This window comes from Agelaius tricolor, unplaced genomic scaffold, assembly GCF_023055355.1.
Source record: "Agelaius tricolor isolate 1412-34295 unplaced genomic scaffold, bAgeTri1.0.p SCAF_3, whole genome shotgun sequence".
Taxonomy (NCBI): domain Eukaryota; kingdom Metazoa; phylum Chordata; class Aves; order Passeriformes; family Icteridae; genus Agelaius; species Agelaius tricolor.
The window spans coordinates 55,908,252-55,933,210 of record NW_027269263.1 but is presented as its reverse complement, the minus strand read 5'-3'; the positions used below and the strand labels follow the sequence as shown (position 1 = coordinate 55,933,210).

At 39.4% G+C, this 24,959-nt stretch overlaps 1 protein-coding gene across 4 annotated transcripts in view; it reads left to right on the top strand.

The window, feature by feature from the left end:
- Window positions 1-1,355: 1,355 nt before the first annotated feature.
- PIK3CG (phosphatidylinositol-4,5-bisphosphate 3-kinase catalytic subunit gamma) overlaps window positions 1,356-24,959 on the top strand; it is a 33,893-nt gene continuing 10,289 nt past the window's right edge. Inside the window, exons 1-8 of one of the 4 annotated variants that reach the window (XM_071423921.1) lie at window positions 2,252-2,572; window positions 6,400-6,637; window positions 7,812-9,827; window positions 13,976-14,041; window positions 14,147-14,372; window positions 18,252-18,355; window positions 20,589-20,735; window positions 22,337-22,427. In XM_071423921.1, the coding sequence (XP_071280022.1) occupies window positions 7,824-9,827; window positions 13,976-14,041; window positions 14,147-14,372; window positions 18,252-18,355; window positions 20,589-20,735; window positions 22,337-22,427 (2,638 nt within the window). In that variant the 5' untranslated portion in view covers window positions 2,252-2,572; window positions 6,400-6,637; window positions 7,812-7,823. Of the gene's footprint in view, window positions 1,483-1,560; window positions 2,019-2,251; window positions 2,573-6,399; window positions 6,638-7,811; window positions 9,828-13,975; window positions 14,042-14,146; window positions 14,373-18,251; window positions 18,356-20,588; window positions 20,736-22,336; window positions 22,428-24,959 lie in introns of those variants that run through there. The other 3 variants (XM_071423922.1, XM_071423920.1, XM_071423919.1) reach the window with 3 other exon arrangements.

Here is a 24,959-nt window from a genome sequence, read left to right as displayed (position 1 = left end):
ATTTATTCTTTCATTGCGGATAACACTACATTTACTTATAGCTATTTAAAAAATGTTATACAATTCTGGCTGAAATCAACACAAAACGTGTCATTTGCTCTGGCTGTAAATTATCCCCTCTATAATTGTCTTTTGACAAATGACAGTTTTTTATTCAGCTGCTCAAATCTCCATATGTTTGTGCATCCCCAAATAAAGTCCACGGATTTTAACAGGATTAGTTGCCAAACTGGCTACACTTGTGTTCCCGGAGTGATCCATCTGGGGATCCAGCCAAAAACAACAAAAAAAGACTTCCTATTTTGATAAGGCTTTTAACTGTCTTTTAAAGCATTCAGCAATGCTGTGCAAAGCTGAACTGCTTCGACAGATATTACCCATTGTACCAGGCAAAACCAAGCATGAAGCGAGTCTGCACTGTGTTTCCCCTGTGCTGCACACACATCACATGGAAGTTGTTGAAGGTTTTTGCTTTGCTTTCATGTAAAAGGGAACTTGAGGCCAGTACAGTTATTATGATTCCTTACAGACACAGCTCATTGTAATGGATATTCATTTTGAAACAGAGGTTTCTCTTTTCTGCTTCAGGCTGGTATGATTCTTAACATCACGCAAATGATTTTTTTAGTCAAAAGAATCCATCCATGCTATAACAACAATTATCCAACTTTTTATAATAGCATCTGTACATGTAACAGACTAGTTATTTCCTTCTGGTATTGTCTTTCTATAGAAGTTTAGAATGTGTACCTAGAAAAATTACAATATGTGGCAACTTATGGTCTTGTAGAGTGTTCCCTGAAGATATAACCTTATGCCAGCATAGCTTTCAGGGCATGTGTGTGCTCTGTCCCATACAGAGTTCACCTGTGAATCTCATTGCAAGATCTGGGTCAAAAAAAGTCTCAACATAATCATGGGAAGAGTTTTGCTGTTCACTCTGAAGAAGAGCTGTGGAGACAGTAACACTCAGCTCCATTCAGAGCCAAACAGACAGCAGCCTGAATGGGGAAAGAGTGGTGAGGGGGAGTTGTTTGTTTGTTTGAATTCAATGTGAATAGTTATGCCTGAGCTGCAGTTGGAGTCTGGCACCGTAAGGCTGATAAATTAATCCTCCTGCTGTGGGCAGCCTTGGCAAAGCCTTGGCTGGAATACTACTATGTCCAGTTTTGAGCACTGCTTTCCAAAAAAAAAAAGTGGCCCAATTGGCAAGACCCCGGAGGCAAGCTACAGGAATCACAGGAGGTCTAAGGAACATGACCTAAAAAGGGAGATCCAGGACTGTCCGTCTGGGGATGGAAAAATAGTAGAAAAACAGCTAACACAGCAAATTCAAATATGAAAGTAGCTAGAGGGGAGGGAGGAAGAAAACACCCTAACTGAATAAGAGGAATAAGACAAGCGAGATGCTCAGTCTGTAGGAGAAGAATTTTAATCAGACAGCATGAAAATCTTTGCTAAGCAGAAGACCACCACGCTGGAGTAGGTTGCCATCTCCAGGGGTTTTCAAGGGCAGTTTAGACAAACTAATTTGTCCCTGCCCTGAGGTGTGGGGCTGAAGGAGCTGTCAGGGCTGGCCGGGCAGGCGGGGGTCGCTGCAGGAGTGCCATGGGCAAGCCGGCCGTGGGGCCCTGGGCAAGGAACACTTCGGGAAGCTGCGCCCAGGGAGGTTTTGCTGCCGGAGCTGCCACCAGGACACGTCGTGCGTGCCTTGTGCTGACTGAGCCTCACCGCGGCCGCAGTGCTTTCTCCCCAGCAGAGGCTCTGTGCGCGCTCCGGCCGATGCGGCCGGGCCGGGGCCGGGCCCGGGCGCCCGAGGCCGCGGCGGGGCCGGGCGGGGCGGGGAGGCCCCGCTGCCGGTTCCCTTTTTGCCCGGCGTGTGATTGGCGGCGGCTCTGGAGCTGCCTCTGCCGCCGGCTATGGAGCCTCCCCGCCGGCCCCCGGCCCGCGCTGCTTCCTGCTGAGGGAAACACCTGTCCAGAGCCGGAGCCGGGGCCGGAGCCGGGGCCGCCGCTGCGGTGAGTAGCTCCGTGCCGGGGGCAGCGGGGGTCGCGGCGGATCCCGCCCCGGGCCGGCGCTGCCCGAGGCCCGGGCTCGCAGGTGGTGCCGCGGCTCCGCTACCCGCTCCGGCCGCGGGCGGACCCGCCCCGGCCCCGCGCCCGCCGCAGGGCTCCCCCGGCCCCGGCAGCCCCGGCGGGGCGGGCGCGGCGAGGTTCACCCTCCCGCGGGCGGCGCCGGCCGCCATCTCTGAGCCGGGGCGGTGGGCCGGGGGCGGGAGGGAAGGAGGGAGGGAGGCGGCCCCGGGCCGCTGCTCCCGCCGCCTCCCGTGTCCCGTGCGCAGAGCCCCTTCCGCAGGGTGTGCGGCTGGCCGGGGGCGCCCCGCGGCACTGCCGGCACTGCCGAGCCCCCCGTGCTGCCCGGTCTCTCGCGGCCTTGGTCCCGCCTCACGTCGTGGCCCGAACAGGAGTTAACGAGTTTGATGCCAAACCCTCTGAGGAAGCTGTTGGAACGGTGAATGGAACAATGCGAAGTGAAGGATCACAGTAGACAGTTCCCTCGAGTCTTGAGATCAGTGAGTCAGCTACGCTACAACACGGCTTTTAAACAATAAGTAACTGTTTCCTCATCCAACAAATTTCTTGTGTCTATCTGATCCATGTAGACCATGAAACCTGTCCACACCACAATCCCTTGAAATAATAGCTGAGGGCATTCGGGAGTTGGTAGCTGGTGTAGATTAGATCGCTCAGTTAACAATCAGTGTGGGAAAACCGGGTCCAAGTTGACAGGCGCTGTCTAAATAGTGTGTCCCGTCAGGAACAATAGCAGCGATCTCTGGGTTTTAAAACTCTGTGAAGTGTTGCTTCCAAGGTGGATTACTTTGAGATTACTACTACATCACTTGTGTAACCCCAGTTAACTAGAATTTTGCCGAAATTCTTACCTAAATTTACAGAACCAGCTAGGAGTTATTGTTTTTCCCAGGAGCCCCAAATAGATAACTCATATAGAAACTAAAGGTGGTGAAGGCAGGGCATCCTGAAAATGCTACAGCTGTAATTGCAGTCTGATTGACTCCTCAGCCTCCCGACCAAGCTGTGTCTGCTGGCTCATATACTTTTGATGAGGAACGTGGCTGCATTACCTGTAAAGTTGACTTGCTAGTGGGAACCTGCAGTGATTTATTTCCCATTAGTGCTAGTAGTTGTTAGAGGATCTGACAAAGAAATTGAGTCAAGTGGTATTTTGTTGTTGTGTTCACACTTGAAATGTTAGTGCTGTATCTTACCTGTGAAGTTCAGCACTGGATCACTGCAGGTGTAGGGAAGATGTACTCCTGTCCAGCAAGTGAAAAGTAATGCCCTGCTACACAACAGTGTGGGCAAGTAGATGTTCCAAGCAAGGCTGCTTGGACAACGTTGAATCTTGTCATAGTAATTTTGGTTTTTAAAATTTATCTTTCAAGTGAACTTTGTCTAAAACTGTGAATGTAAGCTTTAGTGTTGTATTTACATAAGCATGTAAATTCTTGAATTTATATAAATTCATAAATAAAAAGCAAGGTAATTCTTACTCTGGTAGAGAGTGCTTATTTTCTTGAAAGTTAAGTTGTCTGGGAAGGAGTTCACACTAAAGTGAAAAGAATAATTTTGAAATAAGGTTTTCACATGATGGATTAAAACAGAAGCAGGAGCTAATATAGAATAAGCATGATAGTAACTGGTAGAATTTTAACATAGTCTTAACAGAGCAGTCAAGATTGACAGCTATCCTAAATTTTTTGTAGCCAAATAAGTAATACGTCGTAATACCGCATTGTCTTTTTAAAGTAACTTTCAGCCAGTTTTTTCAAATAATTTGATGACTTTATTAATTAGTGTATCTTCTAATCCTGGTGTGAATCATGTTTCAGTCTCAGTTATACTTAACTGTACTGGCTCCATTCCCTTTCCTTCTCTTCCATCACTGCCCAACCACTCCTGCAAGTGTTGAGTCAGATAAAGGAACTGATCCAGCTGAAAATTAACCATTTTTTTTGCTGGTTTTATTATGATCAGGTTGCTGACCTGAGTGATGAAATAGAAATACAACTGGAGACAAAGGCAAAACTGATTGCTTGTCTTAGTTACCTTTTACAGGCCCATCTTTTCTTTCTCCATTGGACCCCATCAGGATTTTTAGACCACTGTAGGACAGTTCTTGTAATACAGGGATATTCAGGGCTGATGAGGCTCATTAGAATTCGAAATGAAACACAGTGATTTTTTTTTCCCTTTTTTGGGGGTGTTGTTGCAGTGGAGTTTTTGAAGTGTCAATATTGCAAGTAAAGCTTAGGCATGACTAAGGATTTAGGAACTTGATGTGAAATGATTTTTCATTATAAATATCAAAGTTTTATGATTCATGTGCATGAGGAAATATGGTTTTGCCAGTGGATTAGCAGGAAATGGATACAATGTGGTGTCACCATAAGAATGGGTCACTGCAGAGAGAGATGAGAGACAGCTGTCGCTCCAAGAACTGCCTTCTGAAGCTGAGGAAAAGGGGTCAGAGCAGAACTGGGGATGGATATTGGGATGGAATGGACTAGACATGACAAGTACAGCCAAATGAATGCAGGGGAAAAGACAGCCTTGTATGGGCAAGGCAGCTACAGAAGTGCCACACATTTTTGTGCTGCGTCTGATGCAATTTGGGGGGGGATATCTGAACCCACAGAAGTGTTGCTCTACCTGCCTTTATAAGTGGATGAGAGTGTGAAAGGATTGCATTCACTGAGAAATGTACAGGTCTGCTGCATGAGGGAGAGATGCTGCCTTTGCTTGTCTTCATGGTCTTGATCTATGGAGTAGTGGTAGAAAAGCTATTTGTATGTATATATGTTGGAATAATTAATCCTTAAGTGCATGACTCAAGCAGCAGGCTGAGGACATTTTAAACCACAAAGTTTTCCTAGATCTGCAGAACCCAATGAAATTGAAATGACTCCAAGTTTAGTTAATGGGCCAGCACAATGACTTTTAGAGGAAGGACTCTGCAAAAAATTTATATTGCCTGTTGGCATGAAAAAACCTTAATACTAGTTGCTTATGTCTAAATGAAGAGAAATATATGACTACATTGTATTTTAGAATTGAGATGAGAGAGAAGCTTCGTGTGTAGTGCTGAGATGCTGCAAAGGCTGTGACTGATGGATGCTGACAGGCTGAATGTGGGTGGAGGATGAGTTTTGGATGTGTCTTGGCCAAGATGGGTAGATTTCATGTCAGCAACAAAATGTTCAGGTAACTTCACCACTACCTTAAGAAAATTCAAATACTGGCTTTAAAAGATAGAGGGATCTGGGACAGAGTGTGTTTTCCCCAAACTGACTTTCTGAGAAAAATAACCTCTAAAAAGAAAAGATCTTAGCTGACAAGCAGAGTGATGCTCAGAGAGAGAAGAGCTGTGTCAGTCGTGGAGGGTATTTTCTGCTTTTCAATCTTGGCAGAGTGTTAATCAAGCTTGGCATGTTGGAGGCAGGTAACATACTGTCAGATTTTTTTGCCAATACAGAGGGAGGGGTTATTTTTCACATTTTTATAAAAATGTGTCTTATAAATAGGAAACATGCATATGTTTAAAAAAAGGCACTTCACTGTTGGTAGACAACCTTCCAGCTGTTTCATTTTTTTCCCTTCTTTTCAAGACTCATCATTCTTGCATGATATCTACCACTGTAGGATTTGTACTGCTGGTTGCTCTTCAAAAGATCAGTATTCCACTGGAAAAGGCATAAGGAAAAAGGATGAAATTAGAGGGTTCTCTGTCTTTTCTTTCTGTTTTGTACATGTTTTCCATAGTAGTTTTTTTCTGTGGGGATTATTTTTTTAGTAAAAGAACAGCACCTCAGGTTGTAGTTAATCACAAGAATTAGGGTTGAAAGTCTCTGGTTTGATTTCTTCCTGAATCTAAAGTCGCCATTTCTAGTGGATTTCACTGTGTGATTGTAATCATAAATGAATGAGTTAAAGATATTTGGGGTAAGGCTGCCCAGTGGTTCTGCTGCTGAGGTTACCATGCAAGATCCTTGGCATATACAATCTCTTTGAGATGCCTGTATGGAGACTGGCTTAGAAATCTCTAGTGAATTTAAGTTGGGAGTCCTTAAATGGCTATCACCATGCAAATAAAAATCATGCAACATTGCATATTTAGTTGTATTATTATCTACTATTTGTATTTAATTCTTTTGGGAGTTAATCTCTTAAAAATATATTTGGTTTAAATATCTTATTTGAATTAATTAAATTTTATTGCCCAGATTATTCTTGGCTATTTTTAAAAGGTTCTAAATATGTCTTCTATATGTGTGTGTTAAATTTATGTACTGTTGGTGTGTTTTTACTGTTGTAACAGGAAAAGCATTCTGACTTCTTTTAAAATGAGCAATCATATGTATAATCAACTTGGTTAAAACTTCCTTCCTGGTAAGTGCAGAACTTCCTTTGCATCTGGGTATGAGACCGAGCAAGAAAAGCAGAACAGCTTAAACAAAGAAATCTTTTGTGTGAATGATCTTCCTTTAAAAAATAGGAACTACAAAAATTAAACAAATGAATAATCTTCAGCAATTCAGCCTTGGTTTTATAAGCAGGTAATATTTCCTTGTACTTTGTCAATTATAGAGGTGGTGTGTCTGCAGTCGCTGCTTTCTGGAACTCGAGAATTTTAGTTAGCATGCTCTGTTGTTTGAATTTAATCTTTTATATTTTTATCTGCTTCTTTTATTATCTGCTAGAGCATCATTACACTGGCTTTACTTTTCTCCAGCAGTTAAGGATTTTATGTGTAGAAAGTGTTGCTTGTTAAAGAAGTTCAGTATGTTGCTGTAACTTGGCTTTTGTGAGTGCACTCAATCAGCACTGAACAATTTCCATTTCAATATTGGTCAATAGAGATTAACTGAGAAACAATACTTTTTGTTTACTGAATGCTGATAAGGTGGGCTACTCATGTTTAATATTGTTTTACTGGTGGTTTAGGTGTGATTTGATGTATAGGGTAATAAATCAGCATCAGCTTGGGGGATTTTTCTTCTGTAACAAACTAATAGTTCATATTGGCAATGTGTACTTTGAAAATGGATGGATATTATCAGTCTGGGGAATTGATTTATTTAAAAGAAGCACATCTAAGGACACTCGCCTTGAATTTAGATGCACTTTAAATATATCTTCAGAAATAGTCCCTGACTTTTGCATCCTAAGGGCTGGTTTTTAGGTTGAAGTCCTGATTCCTCATCACTAAAAAGAGAGGCAGAGAAAACTGGGAATAAGCTCATGTCTGTCCAGACTGCAAATAAATTGCTTGTTTTGTTACTTTCTGCCATTCCTGCAGCTCAGTGGGACTGCATTCTATTCATATACAGGAATGTGCCTTTTGATTTCTATGAAAACCCACATATGTTAACATCAGCAGCAACAAAACAGATGAGGCAGCAGAAGAATCAGTGCTTGATCAAATAGAAGCAAGAACTAATAAATATGGAGATTGCACAGTCAAACTGCTTATCCTCAGTAAAATCTGGGCAGGATGTTTAAAACCTCTTAAAAAATTACTTAATCCCTGGAGAGTTGGTTCAAGGTCTTTTATTTATATTTGGTATTGAATTGAACAGGTTACATCTGAAGTGGTTCATGTAAATCAAGTATTTGTGACCAGAAATTAAGGGGAAGTGGAAATACAAAAAATGTATATGAAAAGTTAAAAAGTAAGAGAAAAGATAAATGTAAATGAGAAAGTAATGAAGTAATTCTATGTTTTGCTAGATTTCTTCTGGCATGGAGTTGGGGGATCATGAACAGCCCGTTGTTATGAGAGACGAAAACAAACGAAGGAGAAGAAGAATGAAACCTCATTGTACATCGAGTAGTTTTTCATCCATGGAACTGATACCCATTGAGTTCATTTTACCTACAAGCAATAAACATACTAAAGCACCAGAAATGATGTTACTTGAAATAGCTGGCAACTGTACAGTGGAGCAAATGAAGGCACAGATTTGGATGCGTGCAATAGAGACGAGTCAAACCACAGACTTCTACCATGCATTCACCCCAGATCAGTTTATTCTGCAGTATCAGAAGAAAGGGCAATGGTATGAAATTTATGATAAACATCAAGTGTTACAGACATTGGACTGCATACTATACTGGAAGGTGTTACAGAAGAAGGTAGGCAAGATCTATGTTGTCCAGAAACAAAAACCATCAGAAGAAGTTCAGGAATTTCAGCAGCAACTTAATGATTTGATTGGTTATGATGTCACTGATGTAAGCAATGTACATGATGATGAACTAGAATTTACCCGGCGCAGATTAGTCACTCCACGAATGATAGAGGTAGCCTGCAGAGATCCTAAATTATATGCAATGCACCCATGGACTACATCTAAGCCACTCCCAGAATATTTATTTAAAAAGATCACTAATAATAATATTTTCATAATCATACATAGGGGAACGACTAGTCAGAAAATTAAAGTGTCAATAGATGACACTCCAGATATGATTCTCCACAGCTTTTTCACAAAAATGGCAAAGAAAAAGTCTTTGATGGACATTCCTGAAGATCATAGTGAGCTGGATTTTGTTCTCAGGATTTGTGGCAGAGATGAGTACATTACTGGAGAGACACCAATCAAAGATTTTCACTGGATAAGACAGTGCCTTAAGAATGGGGAAGAAATCCACCTTGTCCTCGACAATCCCCCGGACCCGAATGAAGATGAGGTTCAGAAGGAAGAATGGCCCTTGGTGGATGACTGTACAGGAGTTACAGGGTATCATGAACAATTGACAATAGATGGAAAAGATCATGAGAGGGTCTTCACTATCTCTTTGTGGGATTGTAATAGAAAATTTAGAGTGAAAATAATTGGCATTGATATCCCAGTTTTACCAAGAAATACTGATCTTACTGTGTTTGTAGAGGCTAACATTCAACATGGGCAGCAGCTCCTTTCACAGAGAAGAACTTCATCAAAGCCCTTTACTGAGGAGGTTCTGTGGAATATTTGGTTAGAGTTTGATATCAAAATCAAGGATTTGCCTAAAGGAGCACTCCTGAATCTTCAGATATACTGTGGCAAAGCACAGGGACCATCTGCAAAGACAAACCTGCAGTCACATGAATCCTCCAACTCTGATGCAAAATGCAAAACCCAGCTTCTGTATTATGTAAATCTTTTGTTGATAGATCACCGTTTCTTGCTACGAAGTGGGGAGTATGTGCTCCACATGTGGAAAATTCCAGGTAAGGGGGAAGAACAAGGAAGTATAAATGCAGACAAACTCACATCAGCAACTAACCCAGATAAAGAAAACTCCATGGCTATCTCTATTGTGCTGGACAAATATTGTCACCCAATTGCCTTGCCCAAGCACAGGATATCATCAGACCCCCAGGGGGACAGGACCCGAGCTGAAATGCCCAACCAGCTTCGCAAGCAACTTGAAGAGATCATAGCAACTGACCCACTTAATCCACTTTCTCCTGAGGACAAAGAACTGTTGTGGCACTTTAGATATGAGAGCATAAAGCACCCCAAGGCATATCCTAAGCTGCTTAGCTCTGTGAAATGGGGACAACAAGAAATAGTGGCCAAAACATACCAGTTGCTAGCTAAAAAAGAGGCTTGGGATCAGAGCACTTTAGATGTTGGACTCACAATGCAACTTCTAGACTGTAACTTTTCAGATGAAAATGTCCGAGCAATGGCAGTTCAAAAACTGGAAAGTTTAGAAGATGATGATGTTCTTCATTATCTTTTACAGCTTGTGCAGGTAAGGTGTATTTGCATTCCTGAACTCTGCCTTCCAGGAATACATTTGCATTACCCCATAATTTGCATTTCCCATTTTAGTAGGTCTTGTTAGTACTCCTTAGTTTTGAAGTCTTCAATGTTTTGTCAAAGCAGTGGTAGTAACCAGATTAATGTAAAATACACTTTCTTACTTTTTGTCTTTTGCCTTTGTTGATGTTGTTGTGGAACCATTGCCTTGTCTTACAATTTCTATCTTGTGTTTACAGTAGTAAGTTTTTCTGGAAATTGTTAATGCCAGCACAGCTATGATGGGAGAAAATCCTAACTGTGCTGTCCGTAATCCTGTTCACATTGGGTTTGAATCACACAGCACTGAAGAGTCATTGACTGACTTTACTGATAGTTTAGAAAGAGTGTAGATAGAAAGAAAGTAAATGCAGATGTTGACATGGGCAAGGCCTGAAGCAAAATCTGGGGTTGGGTTTTAGGTCGAGAATGCCAGTGTAATTACACAGTATGTTGCAGCAACTTCAGCCTTGTGCTGTTTAGGGGAGCAAATTTTTCTAGAAACTCCCCCCCCACACACTAAATTTTGAAAGTAGCTCAAGAGTTGATAGGACTACATACTAAGATGAAGTCCTTCTGGGAACTTGAGTACAAAATTGTGGTTCTAATGGCAAGGGATCACTGCTGTATAGATTTGAAGGACTTTGTGTGTGCACATCTGCCAGATCAAACATTGGGAAGGTTTGTATCAGTTACACAAGAAACTGATATAAACCTTCAAACTTGGTTTGGTTGCTTTTCTCTCAACACAATGCCTTCACTTGGCAGTGGCAAAGTCTCCTCTGGTGTCTGATGGAAGATGTAACCTTGTGTTCTTCTTGGTAAGCACAGCCTCTGGAGCCAGGTGGGGCTCTGTTTTGCATGGAAAGGCTGGTATCCCTCAGAGCAGGAAATCCTTTTTTTCAAAGAATCATAGGACAACATTCAAAATTAAAAAAAAAAAAAAAAGGAACTACTGCAGCTGGGGTAGCAGCTTTTTATTTCTGCAGCTTCAGAGAGAGCTCAGAATCCCAGGACAATGAAGTTAGTATTTCAGATTTTGCTGCACATTAGCAGTGCTTTAAACAAAGCCTTTTTAGTCCTGTCTTTGCTTGTCTGAAGATGAGGCAGAATTTATGCACTTCTGCATTAACCAAAGGAGTCGCTGCGGTTACCTCATTGGGCCTCCCACGTTGCTGCTGCTATATATATGCTTGGCTTCTGAGCTTTTGCTGTCTACATGTGGCTCAGCAATTTTATTCACTTTTTTTTATATCTAAATTAGGAGTTTGGGGTGATGATTGGTTGCTATCAAAATGCCTGAGAAAATAGGGGAAATACTGGGGTTGTTTCCATCTTTAAAAAAAATTGTTTGTTTTCAGGAAGTCCAAATCTGGTGAGTTTTAAAAAGAATAAACCTTTCTAACAGTTAAATAAAATACTGTAGCATAAAATCATAGTGCCTTAACTTCACTGTGTCATTTTTAGTTAGAGATGTTGTAAGAAATAATGAGCTTACCATCCTTAAAAATGAAAAACATGCTACATTCCAACTTTTACCTCTCTGCTGCTTTCCCTGTCTTTATTTCTTAGCTAACTATGGAACATAAGCTGTCAGCATTCTGCAGCAAAGTTTTGGTATGACAGTGTATTTAAAATCTACATTTTTCAGAGAATGGATGTTGGCCATACCTCTGCTCCAGTGGATGCATCTCTTCTGCAAATGGTTGTCACTTTTCAAATGCACACCTCTATGAAAGCTCTGTGGCTTATTTCACTCTGTGCAGGATATTCCCATTTTTTTCCTCTTTAGAGTTAGAAATCAAGCATTTTACTTCCCCACAGGTTATTTCTAATAGAAGCAGCCACACCATAAATCAACCTGTTGAGCTTCTTATAATGTCTGTTCTTCTGTGTACAGTTGATAAACCATGGATAGGATAGTTAAAATGCAACAAAATTCTTTTTAAGATAAACACTGATGGCTGTGCTGCATGTATGTGGCAGTGAGTAAAAGCCTTCTGCTGAACTGACAAGGAAAAAGTACACACAGGTCAGTGCCAGCAGACATTTTTTTAATGGCCAGCTTTTATTGTTGCTGTGCAAAAGCTGATATTTGACTTTGTGAAGAAAAAATGGCTGGACTGTTAAAAATAATTATCTAAAACATCAGCTCAATGAGGATGGTCGTAATGGATTTTTTAATATTATTTTATGTTGAAATATATTTGCAAGTTCAATAAGGAGGTTTTGTTTTGAAGTAATGGTTGGTTGTTTGGCTGTATTTCAGTCTTAACTTGTTTTTCAAGGTTATGTGAACATCAGGCGTAGTATATACCAGAGTGAGGTTTATAATAGGCTTTCTTGGAACTGTAAGAAAATCCATTTGAATTTATGTGTTAATTATTGCTTTTGGGCACCTTACTGCAGTGAAAATTAATTTTTATTAAAAACCCTTCATACCTCATAATCTCATACACAAAGTAAAAGAATCTATATATTGTTATATTTGTAAATTCTCATTGTCTTTCCTAAATAAGATGATGTTGTTTGGGGATATAAAACAGTACTGCAGACAGTCAAGACAGTTCTTGCAGAATTATGATACAGGAGAAGGCCAAGTCTGGTGCTTGCCTTTTTTGTCTGTCTGGTGCTTAGCTTTCTTGTCTGTCTCTTAGCCAGCAGCTAGATAGAACGTGTCTTTGTGACATTTTTATAAGCTGCTTCATTGGAAATTTGACTTAATTGTTTTTTTCTTTTGATTAAACCCACAGAATGATTTGCATTTCAGAAATCATGTTGATATTTTAATAATAAAAATGCAACTATGTGCCACAGTATTTGTAAGAGTTTATAAAACTAAGATTTGTTTGATGAATTTAGCAGACCTTTGCTGATGGCTTGGTTGCTTCTTTGCAAGCTGCAGACCACAGTGATCTTGAAAGAGCCATTATATTCTGTTGAATAACTGTTGCTAGAGGTTTGCATACTTTGTTGCTTCTGAAAGCTGAGCATACTACATGCACCCAGCTCTCTGCACATCCCTTTGTTTTCCCCTAATCTCCCTACAGGCTGCTTCCTGGCACTCTGTTTCCAGAACCTGAAGCCATTCACCAACCCCCTTAGTCCATGACAGGGATTTTGTGACTCTGATTCATAGATTGTATGCTTCTTATTTCTCCTTTGTTTCTGTGGGATATAAGTGCATACTTTTTTCCACCATTAATCTGTATACAAACCTTCTGTAAGTTTGAATTCCGCAAGCAGCATGAAAGAAGCTGCTGGAAAAATGAGTTGAAGTGGAGAAGTTTCCTGGTACTACCCAGAATCTGGAAGTGTGATGGTTTTCTGGTTGGTTATTGGGATGGAGAATAACAACAACAACAAAAAAAAAATTCCATTACTGGCACTTGAAAATAGTTGTTGGCTTTCTCCTCTCACCCCCTTTTTTGGCAGTAGCTTGGAAATGTCTGTGGGCTTGGGTGGAGGGGAGCAGCTCTTGAAGGAGAAAAAATACATCTGTTTTCACAGTCAGTAAAAAAAAAGCTCTGGTGAAGTCTTCCTCTTAATTGTACTTCATTATTGCAGGATGTGTATCAGAGCTTTTAATCTGTCATTCATTTATGGAATAAAGGCCAGGTAAGTACTCTGAAAAGCTGCTCCTGTATCCTGTTTTTTTTGGGGAACCCACCAGGGAATCCTGATGCCCTAGTCTCGAAGTGGTGAATGTTGACCAAAATCAGTATTTTATTATTGAAACATTTTATTTAAGAGCTATTACAAGCACATTATTCCATCTGTCAGTAATCATTTCAAGCATTCTCAGTATCAGTCATACTGCAAGCTGGTTTCTGATCTTGCTGGCTTTTGCCAAGAATGACGTTGCTTTCTGCATATGCTCAGGTTGGACTCTGTGGTTAGGGAGTTGTCACATTAATAATAAACCTGAAAAAAACCTGTTGCAAACAAAATGTGCTTCTTGAAACAGACAGAGAAGCCTCAAAAAGACCTGCTTTGTTACACATTTTCTACTCTTGCAGCAGCCCAGATGTCACTGCTTAAGTGTAAGCAGTGGGATCTTAAATTTGTTAACAACATTTCTTTTATGTTTGTATCATTCAGGCTGTGAAATTTGAGCCATATCATGACAGTGCATTGGCCAGATTTTTGCTGAAACGTGGTTTGAGAGTAAGTACTTCAAAATATAGCCAACTTATGCTAAAGTTGCTGGCATTATTGAAACCCTTTGTCAAGAAATGAATGCTAATTTGTAGTGTTTTTCTTTACCTGCAGAACAAAAGAATTGGTCACTTCTTGTTTTGGTTCTTAAGAAGCGAAATTGCCCAGTCCATGCACTACCAACAGAGGTTTGCAGTCATCCTTGAAGCCTACCTTAGGGGCTGTGGAAAAGCAATGCTGCACGATTTCATGAAGCAGGTTCAAGTAATTGAATTGCTGCATAAAGTCACAATGGAGATTAAATCAGTTTCTGCAGAAAAGTATGATGTTACTTCTCAAGGTATTTGCTTACAGGCATTTCTTTGTTGTTAATGTTGTTTTTTTCTCTTCAGATGTGAAAAACTAGGCAGCAAATTGTACTGTTCATTAAGAAAATTGGGGATAAATTGCTGACAAAGGGCATAATTTTTACTTCCTTTAAAATGTGACTGTAAGTTAATAATGATTGAACCAGTAATAGATTTGTTTGCTCATTTCACCCCAAAAGGGGAAGAATATCAATGTTCTAGTCACCCAGTATTTTCCCAGGCTTTGGCTTATCTTCTTGAACCTCAAACCATGCCAACTGGGAAACAGATAAGTTCTTGTACTTCAGCTGAATGCCAGTGCTGAAAAAAGACACAAATATTAACTGGAAATTAAAAGTGAGACTTGCCAAGAAATACAGCCTTCCTCCAAACTCTCACTGGAAGATTTTTGGCAGGAAGGTCAGGGAGGAATCCAGTCCAGCCTCTGCTATGCCATGGAAGTATCTGGTGGATCAGGGGTGAATGTACAGGGCGTGGCTTTGAGCAGTCCTGTCAGACAGATACTGTATTGTTATTTCCAGTTCTTGCAAGCACTGCTTTGGAAGCCACAATAGGGTTATGCAGTGCCTCTTTACCTCTGGGTTTTGCCTGCCTTTCCCCCCACCCCCAGCTTTCCTAAAAGCTTGTTTATCCTCATTCCTGTTGCTTGCTTGGTGTTGGGAGTAAGTGCAAGAGGATGCATGACAGTATTAAAGTTCTAAAAGCTGTAGAGAGACCACCTTTTCCTGCATGTTCAGCCTGGTATGCTCCAGGCCAGGAAGTCCTTGGATGGGAAAGCTTTTCCACTCTGGTTATACAGAAGTAACTGTGGTGGTGTTTCAAAAGAGATTAGAAGAAAATATGCATTTATTCTTCAATATATAGTGTAAAATCTGTTATGTTACCACATAGTGTGAGTTAAGATACTTACTGGAGCCCCATATAAAACACTTTTTCTAAACAACTTCCTAATTTTTTCTTAAAATATTCTATAACCAAAATGTATTTAGTCAGAATTGCATATTTTAGAAAGAAACTATACAACCTTGCAGATGTACATGTCTGTAAGAGCAGTGGATTCTATAATACATTATCTTTGAAGGATATGTGGGCAAAGAAGAAAAGCTTCAAGAGAAAGCAATCATATTAACACCCACCAGGTTTTGAAGTTAAAGAATCTTTGGATGTAATGTACAGCAGAACACTGAAAGATGACTTATATAATTGACATTTTCACTGAATAAGGCTTCCTGAAACTGTGGAGTGTCCTAATAATTCTATATCTAATGTAATTTATTCTCTGAGTATTGAGGACATAATTTTTTCTACAGGCACTCTCTTCTTCTTATATTTTTAAAAATGTATATCCAAAAATTTATTCTGTCGGTTATTGCTTCTTTTTTGTCCCAACATTTCTAAGTTCATCGTTGTTCATATTTTCAGTCTGAATGTTTTATCCTGTTCCATTTCATTCTGTCATGCAGTCTCATCTTATTCTTGTATATATATTTCTCCAATGTTTGTGGATTTTCTGAAAAGAACAAATTCCTTCCTGCTAGGTCCATACTATTCCAATAGCAAACGTGGTCAAACTGTTTCTTTCACTTTTCACTGTAATCCCTTTGCTTGTATTTGAAGAGAGCAAGCAATAATAAATAAATAAATTCATAAGATGATAATATTACATCTTGCATGGGATTATCTGCTTTCATCACCCTCTGAGCTAGATGATTTTTTTCCCAAGAATGTGTCTATGCAGCTGTTTCATTGCTTAAAATGCACAACACCTTGTTCTTGAGCCAGATCAACTTGAAAGTGGTTTTAGCGAGTGCCTTTACTTGTGTTGTAAAATCAGCTATTCCTAATCTTTTGTAGCTTCAGTTGGTTTGCTTAGTTTTCAAATTACATTACATCACATTGCAATGAGGAGACTTACTGAGCTAACAGTAAACTCTAACAGTAAACTGTAAACAGAAACTTTCCTAGATAGCTGTCTAGGAAATCTATAGTTATATTTTAGAAAGCTGTTTAATTATCCAAGTTACTATAACTTAGGTGCTTTTGAGAGGGCAGGGTGGAGTTGTTAGGGTTTTTTTGTTTGATTGGTTTGTTTTTGTGTTATTGTTTGTTTGGGTTTGGGATTCTTGAGGTATTTTTTTGAAAAGTGTCTAATTTTAAAGCCCACTTGTTAGCTCCTGTATATTGCTGCTAGATTCACTTTTTACCAGAAGAGATACTGTGTTAGTTACCAGGCACTGCTAGTAGTTCTTTTCTAAAACCCTCTAGGACAGGTGTAACATTTGTGTTCTGTGAGTTGTCAGCCAATTCATTTGGCTTGACTTTCTTAATTTGATAGCAGTTTTTGAACTGTCCCGATTTTTGTCTAATGTACACTAAGAGCCCAAAAAGTCTGTGTCTTGGGCTGCATCAAAAATAACATAGGCAGCAGGTCAAGGGAGATGATTCTGCCCCTCTACACAGCCCCTGTGAATGTGGGAATGCAGTATTCCATGTGGAATACTGCATCCAGCTCTGGGCCTCCCAGGACAGGAAAGACATGGATCTGCTGGAGTGAGTCCAGAGGAGAGTCACAAAAACAATGGCAGGGCTGGAACACCTCTCCTGTGAGGATTGTTCAGCCTGGAGAAGGCTCAGGAGACCTAACATCAGCCTGTCAGAGCTTACAGGGACAAACTTTTTAGTAGGGCCTGTAGTGATAGGACAAGGGTTAATGGTTTTAAACTTAAGGAGGACAGATTCTTACTACACATTTTTTCTTTTTTTTCTTTTTGTCTTTTTTTTTTTTTTTTTTTTTTTTTTTTTTGATGAGGGTGTTGGCACTCTGGAACAGGTTGCCTAGGGTGGTAGAAATGTCCCATGCTTCCATGCCTGGAAATATTCAAGGTCAGGTTGGATGGGGCTCTGAGCAAGTTGAGTTGAAGATGTCCCTGCTCATTGCAGGAGGATTGACTAGATAGCCTTTAATGGTCCTGTCCAACCCAAACTAATCCATGATTCTGTGATTCTATTTTACATATCCAGCTCCATGTTTATCTTGATCAGTAGGATTTTTTTTTCTCTTTGATTTTTATATACAAAATTACTTTACATGTATATACATCCTCTGCTGTGTAGCTACAATTTCCTTTAGGACAGTGTTCAGGTCTTTGTCCTAATGCAGGGTAATCAGTAGTGTATTGCTTATGCTGCTGACACTCACTGGCTGAGGTGAAAAAAATACATCATGCATTGTATAATCTGTACTATTCTAAGTTGAAGATTCTGGAGCTTGAGGTTTTATTAATTAAGAGATTGCATTAAGTTATGATCATTAAAAATTCTTGTTCATAAAAGTATACAGCAAAATTTCTTCTTACAGGAATGTGAGATTAAGAAGGCTGCACTGTGAAACCAGTTTTAGGAGGATAGGAAATTCAGTGTCTCTGTAGTTTGTCTCCTTATGGTTACAGAGCAATTGATTCCAGAATTCAAAAGCCATGAGTCTGTCTGCATTTCTTGTCAGTTATGAGGGAAAATACTTTTTGGTGTGTTGTACTGTGTTTTGTTTTTTAAACAAAAGCTGACTTTTTAATGTAAACTCTTACTGTTCAGTGTTTCTAATACTGCAGAGAAGGCACAAGACTTCTGAGGTGTTTGAAGACTTTGCATTTAGGTATCTGAAACAACCCTGGCCATTTATAGTGCAAATTAAAGAGTTTTCCTCCATTCCTTGAATCAGGAGGAAAGCAATTTAAAATGGCAGCTAAACAGAGCTTTTTAGCCAAAGTATAATGCTTGATGAATTTGATTACCTATGACCTTTTTGCCTTCCAGTGTTTGATTTCATTGTGTTTTCTTTCTTGTAATTGCAGTTATTGCACAGCTGAGACAAAAGCTTGAAAAATTACAGGGCAGTAAACTTCCAGAAAGTTTTAGAGTTCCATATGATCCTGGGCTAAGAGCAGGAGCACTAGTGGTAAGTATATTCTGACTTCATACAAATAATTTTTAAAGAAAAAAATATTTGCAAGTATGTATCTCTTGGTAAAAAGTTTGCTAATATGTCAAAAGGTCTTATTTTTGTGTGGACACAGTGACATTGCATGGACTCAGTAGGTTTTTGTTCCCAGAGGTATTATTATTTTTCTAAATGTAAAAACATGCCACCATGTGCTAAAAAAAATTGCAATAAACCATGAAATCCTAATCATTAAATGGCAATTATACTTTTCTTTTTCCATTATTTGAGTGCAAGATTTAACCAGGTAACTGACTTTTTTTTTTTAAATTAAATAACTGTATAAAACTCTTATCTGATTCAGGGGCTTTGGGATATTCAGTTTCCATTCTTCCAGTTACTTTCTCTGTCTTATCCTGATTCATATCTGTCACTAGGTTTGGGTCCAGACCTTCATCATACTGACAAAAAATATCTGCCTCAGCTATTTCTGATTTTTCAGTATCTCTGTGTTGGTTTTGTTAGAAAGTACATTATGATTTTCTTAGAAATACATTAAGAAACACTTGGGTTTTTCTATATTGCTGCCTTCAGTTTTGTGGTGAGATTGCAATTGTGTATGTTGACTCAGAGTTAAAAAAAGATTCATAGATCAGCAGATGTGTAGTGAGAGGAAATTGGATCGTGCATCTAAAATGCAATGTGAGGTAAAGAAGAACAGTCAAGATCCTTGGACTCACTTCATGTGCAGCAAGGACCCTGCAAGGAAAGAACCCCTTAATTTTCTCCTAGCTAAGGACAGACAAACCATCCAATTTTAGGAATTGCCAATTGTTCAGGCATTGATTCTTTTAAATAAACCTGTGCCTTGGAAGACAGGCTATAAGCTGGTCTGTCTTCAATCTGAGATAATGAAACACCTTTCAGGTGAGCATGGCTGGAGCACTGCCAGTACAGAAGCCAATTCAGACATTTCTTATTCAGAAGTAATTTGTGATTTCGTAAATACTATGTATATTCTCTTTAGTTTTTTTTTGTTGTTGTTGTTGTTGTTGTTGTTGTTGTTGTTTTTTGGTACAGAAATCATCAACAGCTTGACAGAAAGTAGGTTTTAAAATAAAAAATATTTATCTGGATTTTCTAGTTTTCCTTCACTTAGGAAATATTCAGTCCTACCAGAACCTTCCTAGATGAACAAAACAATAGATTTACAAAGGAAGGTAGCTATGTCCAAAAATGGATGGGTTAGCTTTTCTTTTTCCAAACTATATGAATAAAAACGTTTGGTAAAACCAACTAAGCTTTCATTTAATGTTCATTCTAACAAGTACTGTTTGTCCATAATCTTCAAAACCTAAAATTTTTTAAGTCTAAACCAAATATTAGAAACAAAATCGGAGTTTCAAATAAGTTTGAAGATTTTAAAAGTTCTTTCCTTTTTGAAAATAAGGATGGTAAAAACTATTTTGTTTAAAACTACAGGCTCAGAATTTCAGTAGATGAAATATGAATATACTAAAATACTCCTACATCATGAATTCTATCTGCTCTCAAACACTGATGTGCACTTGCTTTTTTTTTTTTTTAAATTTTAGATGGCTTTATTGTACATAGAAATGTTCAACAATGAATCAGGAATTCCAGAATAGAAAGTAAGACATACTACAGTTGTCTTAGCCATAATAAATGAAAAAAACATTTTAAATACTGCAGTTTCAAGTCTGAATTTATCAGTATTGAAAATGTAATAAAACTAAATAGGGAATCTATCATCTTATGAATGATTACATTAAATTAGTTTCAAAAATGCCATTTCCCCCATGAATTTGAAGAAATTGCTAAGGGAATCGAATCAAGCAATCTGGAATGTAGTTGCTAGAAGTCAGAAGGGTGGATGATGTGGTAAATTGCATTGGACAATGATTATGTTCTGGTTTTGCAAAGCACCTGCCAAAGTGCAGTTGTGAAGGTCCGTATTTTCCAGGTTTGTCAGAATCTCTATTCCTGTTTTAAATTTGTCTGAAGCAAGCTAAATCCAGTTTTGGAGAGTTAAAATACACTTTTTCCTTTATCATGAACAGTGGTTAAAGTTGTGCAGGTTCAGAGAGGCTTTGTGTGGCAACTGAACTCCATCCTTTACATCTGCTTTCAGTGTGTGTTGTTTGTGGTAGCTGAGTGGAAGCTGGTAAACTATTCTGTTAAAAAGGTTTCTTGGGTTGGCATCAGGAAACAGTAAATGTGTCTTTCACAGATAGAAAAATGTAAAGTAATGGCGTCCAAGAAGAAACCCCTCTGGCTTGAATTTAAATGTGCAGATCCAACAGCTCTGTCAAATGAAACCATAGGCATCATCTTCAAACATGGAGATGACCTCCGTCAGGACATGCTAATTTTACAGGTATGAGAGCTAAACCTTACAAAGATAGCATGTATATTTTAAAATACTTTAAAATTTGCTTTTCCAAAGTGTGAATACCTTGTCTTCACTGACCATGTGAAATGCAAGGTTGTCTTTTGTATTTAAAACTCTATGGCAAGGCTGACATCAGCACTGGCTCATCTTTGTTGTACTGTGTTATGGATTAACCCTGGTGGGATGGAAAAAGAGGAGGAGCAAGAAAATTTGTGAATTGAGCTAAAGGTGGTTTAAAAAGCAAAGGAGAAGTGGAAGAACCAAGAAGGAAAACAAAACAAGGGATGCTAAGGCAGTCACTCCATATCCCATGGGTGGACCAGTTCCCAGCCAGTCCCTGCACAAAAGATGGTGAACCTACATAAGCCCTTGCTCCCTGTTTTATTGCTGAGCATGACATTGTTCAGCATGGAGTATTTCTTTGGTTGGTTCAGGTCATCTGCCTGGTTGTGTCCCCTCCCAATCTCTTGTGCACCTCAGTCTAGTCAACAGTGAGGTGGGTGAGAAACTGGCAGCCTTGGCACTCAGCAGACACTGTTCAGCTGGGACACGGATACATCAGTGTGTTCCCAGCACTGCTTTGGTCACCCCCTAAACCACAGCACACTACAAGCTGCTCTGAAGAAAAGGAGCTTCATCCCAGCCAGACACAGTGTATACTGTTACCCTGGCTTTTCCTGCCATATGCCATACATATTTCACATTTTTGTGTTCTAGACTGTGGCAGTGTTTGCAGGGGTCCCAGGATGAGGGAAGAGATGAGAATCTTGACTCCATGTTTCAGAAGGCTGATTTATTATTTTATGATATATATTATATTAAAAGAAAATTATATTCTAAAACTACACTAAAGAAAGAGAAAGGATTTCATCAGAAGGCTAGAAAAGAAAGGAATGATAATAAAATCTTGTGACTGACCAGAGAGTCCGAGACAGCTGGACTGTGATTGATCATCAAGTAGAAACAATCCACATGAGACCAATCACAGATGCACCTGTTGCATTCCACAGCAGCAGATAATTATTGTTTACATTTTGTTTCTGAGGCCTCTCAGCTTCTCAGGAGAAAAATCCTAGCAAAAGTATTTTTCAGAAAATATGTCCATGACACTAGAGACAGAATCTTACTTAGTGCAAGATGCCCTGTTTCTCTGATGGAGTGTTTTTATCATTTATTTATGCAATGGGTGAAGTTAGCAAATGAAAAATCAGTAGCTAGCATCACTCCTGTTTCAGACAACTGGTTTGTTAGGGCTTTTGGAGGTATTAATGGGGAAAAGTGGGCTAACACATTCAATCTCACCTTGCTAACACATTCAATCTCACCTTATGTAGAAATCATATAATATATTTATTAATACTTTATAGAAGAGTAAAGATCTCCTGGTTGCAGAACAGATGAAGAAATATAAAGCCTGGTTCTATAACTGATTATCTTGAATGGCTGCACACTTTCTGTATGTATCTCTTAATCAAATAGCAAAGTAAGTTTAGCCCCATCTTAGAAGTCTTAAAAGTGTTACTTGTATGAGTAATCTGTAATGTTCAAATAATTTGAAATAACTTAGCCATATTTGTTTTTACTAGATTCTTCGAATTATGGAATCCATTTGGGAAGCAGAATCCTTGGACCTCTGTTTGTTGCCATATGGTTGCATTTCTACAGGGAACAAAATAGGTATGTGATCACACTTACTGTGATTAGAAATTCAAAATACCATATTTACAGATGATCTGGGAGAACTATTCTAATATGTGCTGCAGTCCTGAGGTAAGCAGCAGTTTATTGCACTTTCTGTGAGCAGTCTTCAGGTGCAGCTTGGCAGTGGTTTCTGCCCTTCCTTGAGCTGTAGCAGAGCTGTTTACTGGCTGTGATTCCTGTGCAATGGCTTGGCTTGTGCTGCAAGCTCCTCTTTAATAACAACATTTAGTATGAAATGTCAGTGAAGTGAGTGACTTATGTATTTTAATGTGTTGATAGGAATAAAATAAAGAGCAAAACATTTATATTTTTTCGTGACTTAAAGCTTCATACCCTATACCACATAACAGGATACTCAGGTAATATTTCTCACTGGGCATTAGTTCCTGCAGCAGAGATTATCAATTTTTCAGAACTTGTGGTGAAAGAAATCAAGTAAGAAATCCCAATAAAATGAAGACTCTTTATAACTCTTTAATATACTAATTAATGTACTTCCTCTCTAAAATCCATTGCCACATGAAATTTTTTAATATCCTTTTGATTTCATGGTAACTCAGAAAATCCAAACTCACTGATTAAATACCTGGTAGCATGACATAAGAGAGTTTCTTTTCTCCTAATATAAATGTTTTAAAATTGAATTATATTTATTGATAGAATTTTAATAATAAAGGAAATGGAAAATTGTACATCAAAATGCTAACTAACTATAAATATAAGGAAAGTTGGGAGGATTTCTCTTCTTTAGAAGTGTTAAACCTAATTTTTAGAGAGCTTTTTAGGATCTGATTTAATTTGGTTTAAAATTATCTCAAGACAATGTAATGTATTGAAAAAGGGAAGGAAGAAGGAGGAATTCTGCTAGTGGTTCTAGCATTTTCATACTTGAGTTACAGATTTCTGTTATTCTTTCATGAATTCTTAATTGATTCCCCATTCTTCTGTCTCAGGGAAATAATATTTGATTTTCCTATAGACATGGGAGAGATGTAAGAATTTAGCATCCTTTTAGCACCACAGCAGGGGCATGGTTAATCATATTAACACTCCTGCTTTTTTGCTGAGAATACCTGCAGCCTAAATTAGTAATGCCCAATGTGGCACACTTTGATGTAGAGCTTATGCTTGTTTGGAGCAGAACCAAAGAGTAGTGGCATGCAAATGTTCTTTCACAGTATTCACATGTGGTCTTCTTCCAGGCTGCTTCTTCTCTCCCTCTTAGTGCTTCTATGGAACTTGGGCAGTTTCTGTGTATTGGCACAAGGACAGTACCCCACTCTACACTGAGCACAGAGAAACAGGTGTCTTACATCTGGGGCTGGCACCCCCTCCTGCATAGAGCATTCTCATTCTGTTAAAGACATTGCATCCAGTGCAGTTTGTAATTTTGGAAGCAAATCTGTCCTTTCCACTGCTGCTGCCAAGCAGGCCTCTGTAGGATGGACTTTCTCTTCTCTGTATCACTGGTAAAAGGTCACACCCTGCTCTTCCTCCCTTTGACATGTCCATATGTTCCTGGCTCTGTGAGGCAATTACCACTGCTTACTGTGCAGCATCACTGCCGAAATTAAGAAGTTCAAGCTGCCTCTTAGAAGAGTCACCACAGAGCCCCAGACACACACTGCATGGTGCATTTCCTGCTGCACTCCCTCCCAGCTGGATGCAGCCCAGCTGAGAGCTGCTGTCCTTGGCACCTCCTGAGCCAGCTCTGCTCCCCCGCCATCAAGGAGCTCTTGGCCGGCAGAGGGAGATTGGTGAGCACAGGCAGGGAAAGCTTTTCCAACAGCTGGAATGGGAGCTGGAGCTCACACCTAGGAGAAAAACACCAGTTTGACAAGCAGAGATCAAAATGCAAAGCTTTTTAATTTGGTGGTCTTGGTGGTGGGTTTTGGAGGTCATATTTCTACCATAATTTTATGGCAAACATATCCAGGCCACTGTAAGGACAGAAGAAAATACCTCCAGGGGTATTCAGCCATGAATTCAGCCATGCAGAGAGGGCAGGAAGAGATTGCTGTGTTGTTACTCTGTTACAGGAAAATTTGCACATAATTCAGTAATTGCAAAAGGGTGGGATTATGAATAGAAATAAATTTATCTGGTTAACCAGATAACCAAATTTATCTGGTTATTTATCTGGTTCAATTTAACTCTGTTAAATTATCAATTTAACAGAGTTAAATTGAAACCAGCTCAGAAGCTGCTTTGAATTGCTTTGGAGAGAAATGGGTATTTTTGTTTGCTTGCTTGTCTCTGAACTGGAGCTGAAGCTAGAAGACACTGTTGAACTTGAACCAGAGGGGAAAAAATAAAATTTCCAATTGCCAAATAAATTCAATTAAAATCTGACTTTCCCCCATATAGGCATGCCCAGCCTGGACTGCATTTGCTAGTCTTGGCTACAGTGCAGGGTTGTGTTGCAGCCTCTGTTTCTGCATTTCCCTCTAGCTTTCTCTCTGTCACATGCCATGCTGGCACGAGCAGGACAAGGCCCTGTTTCTGCAC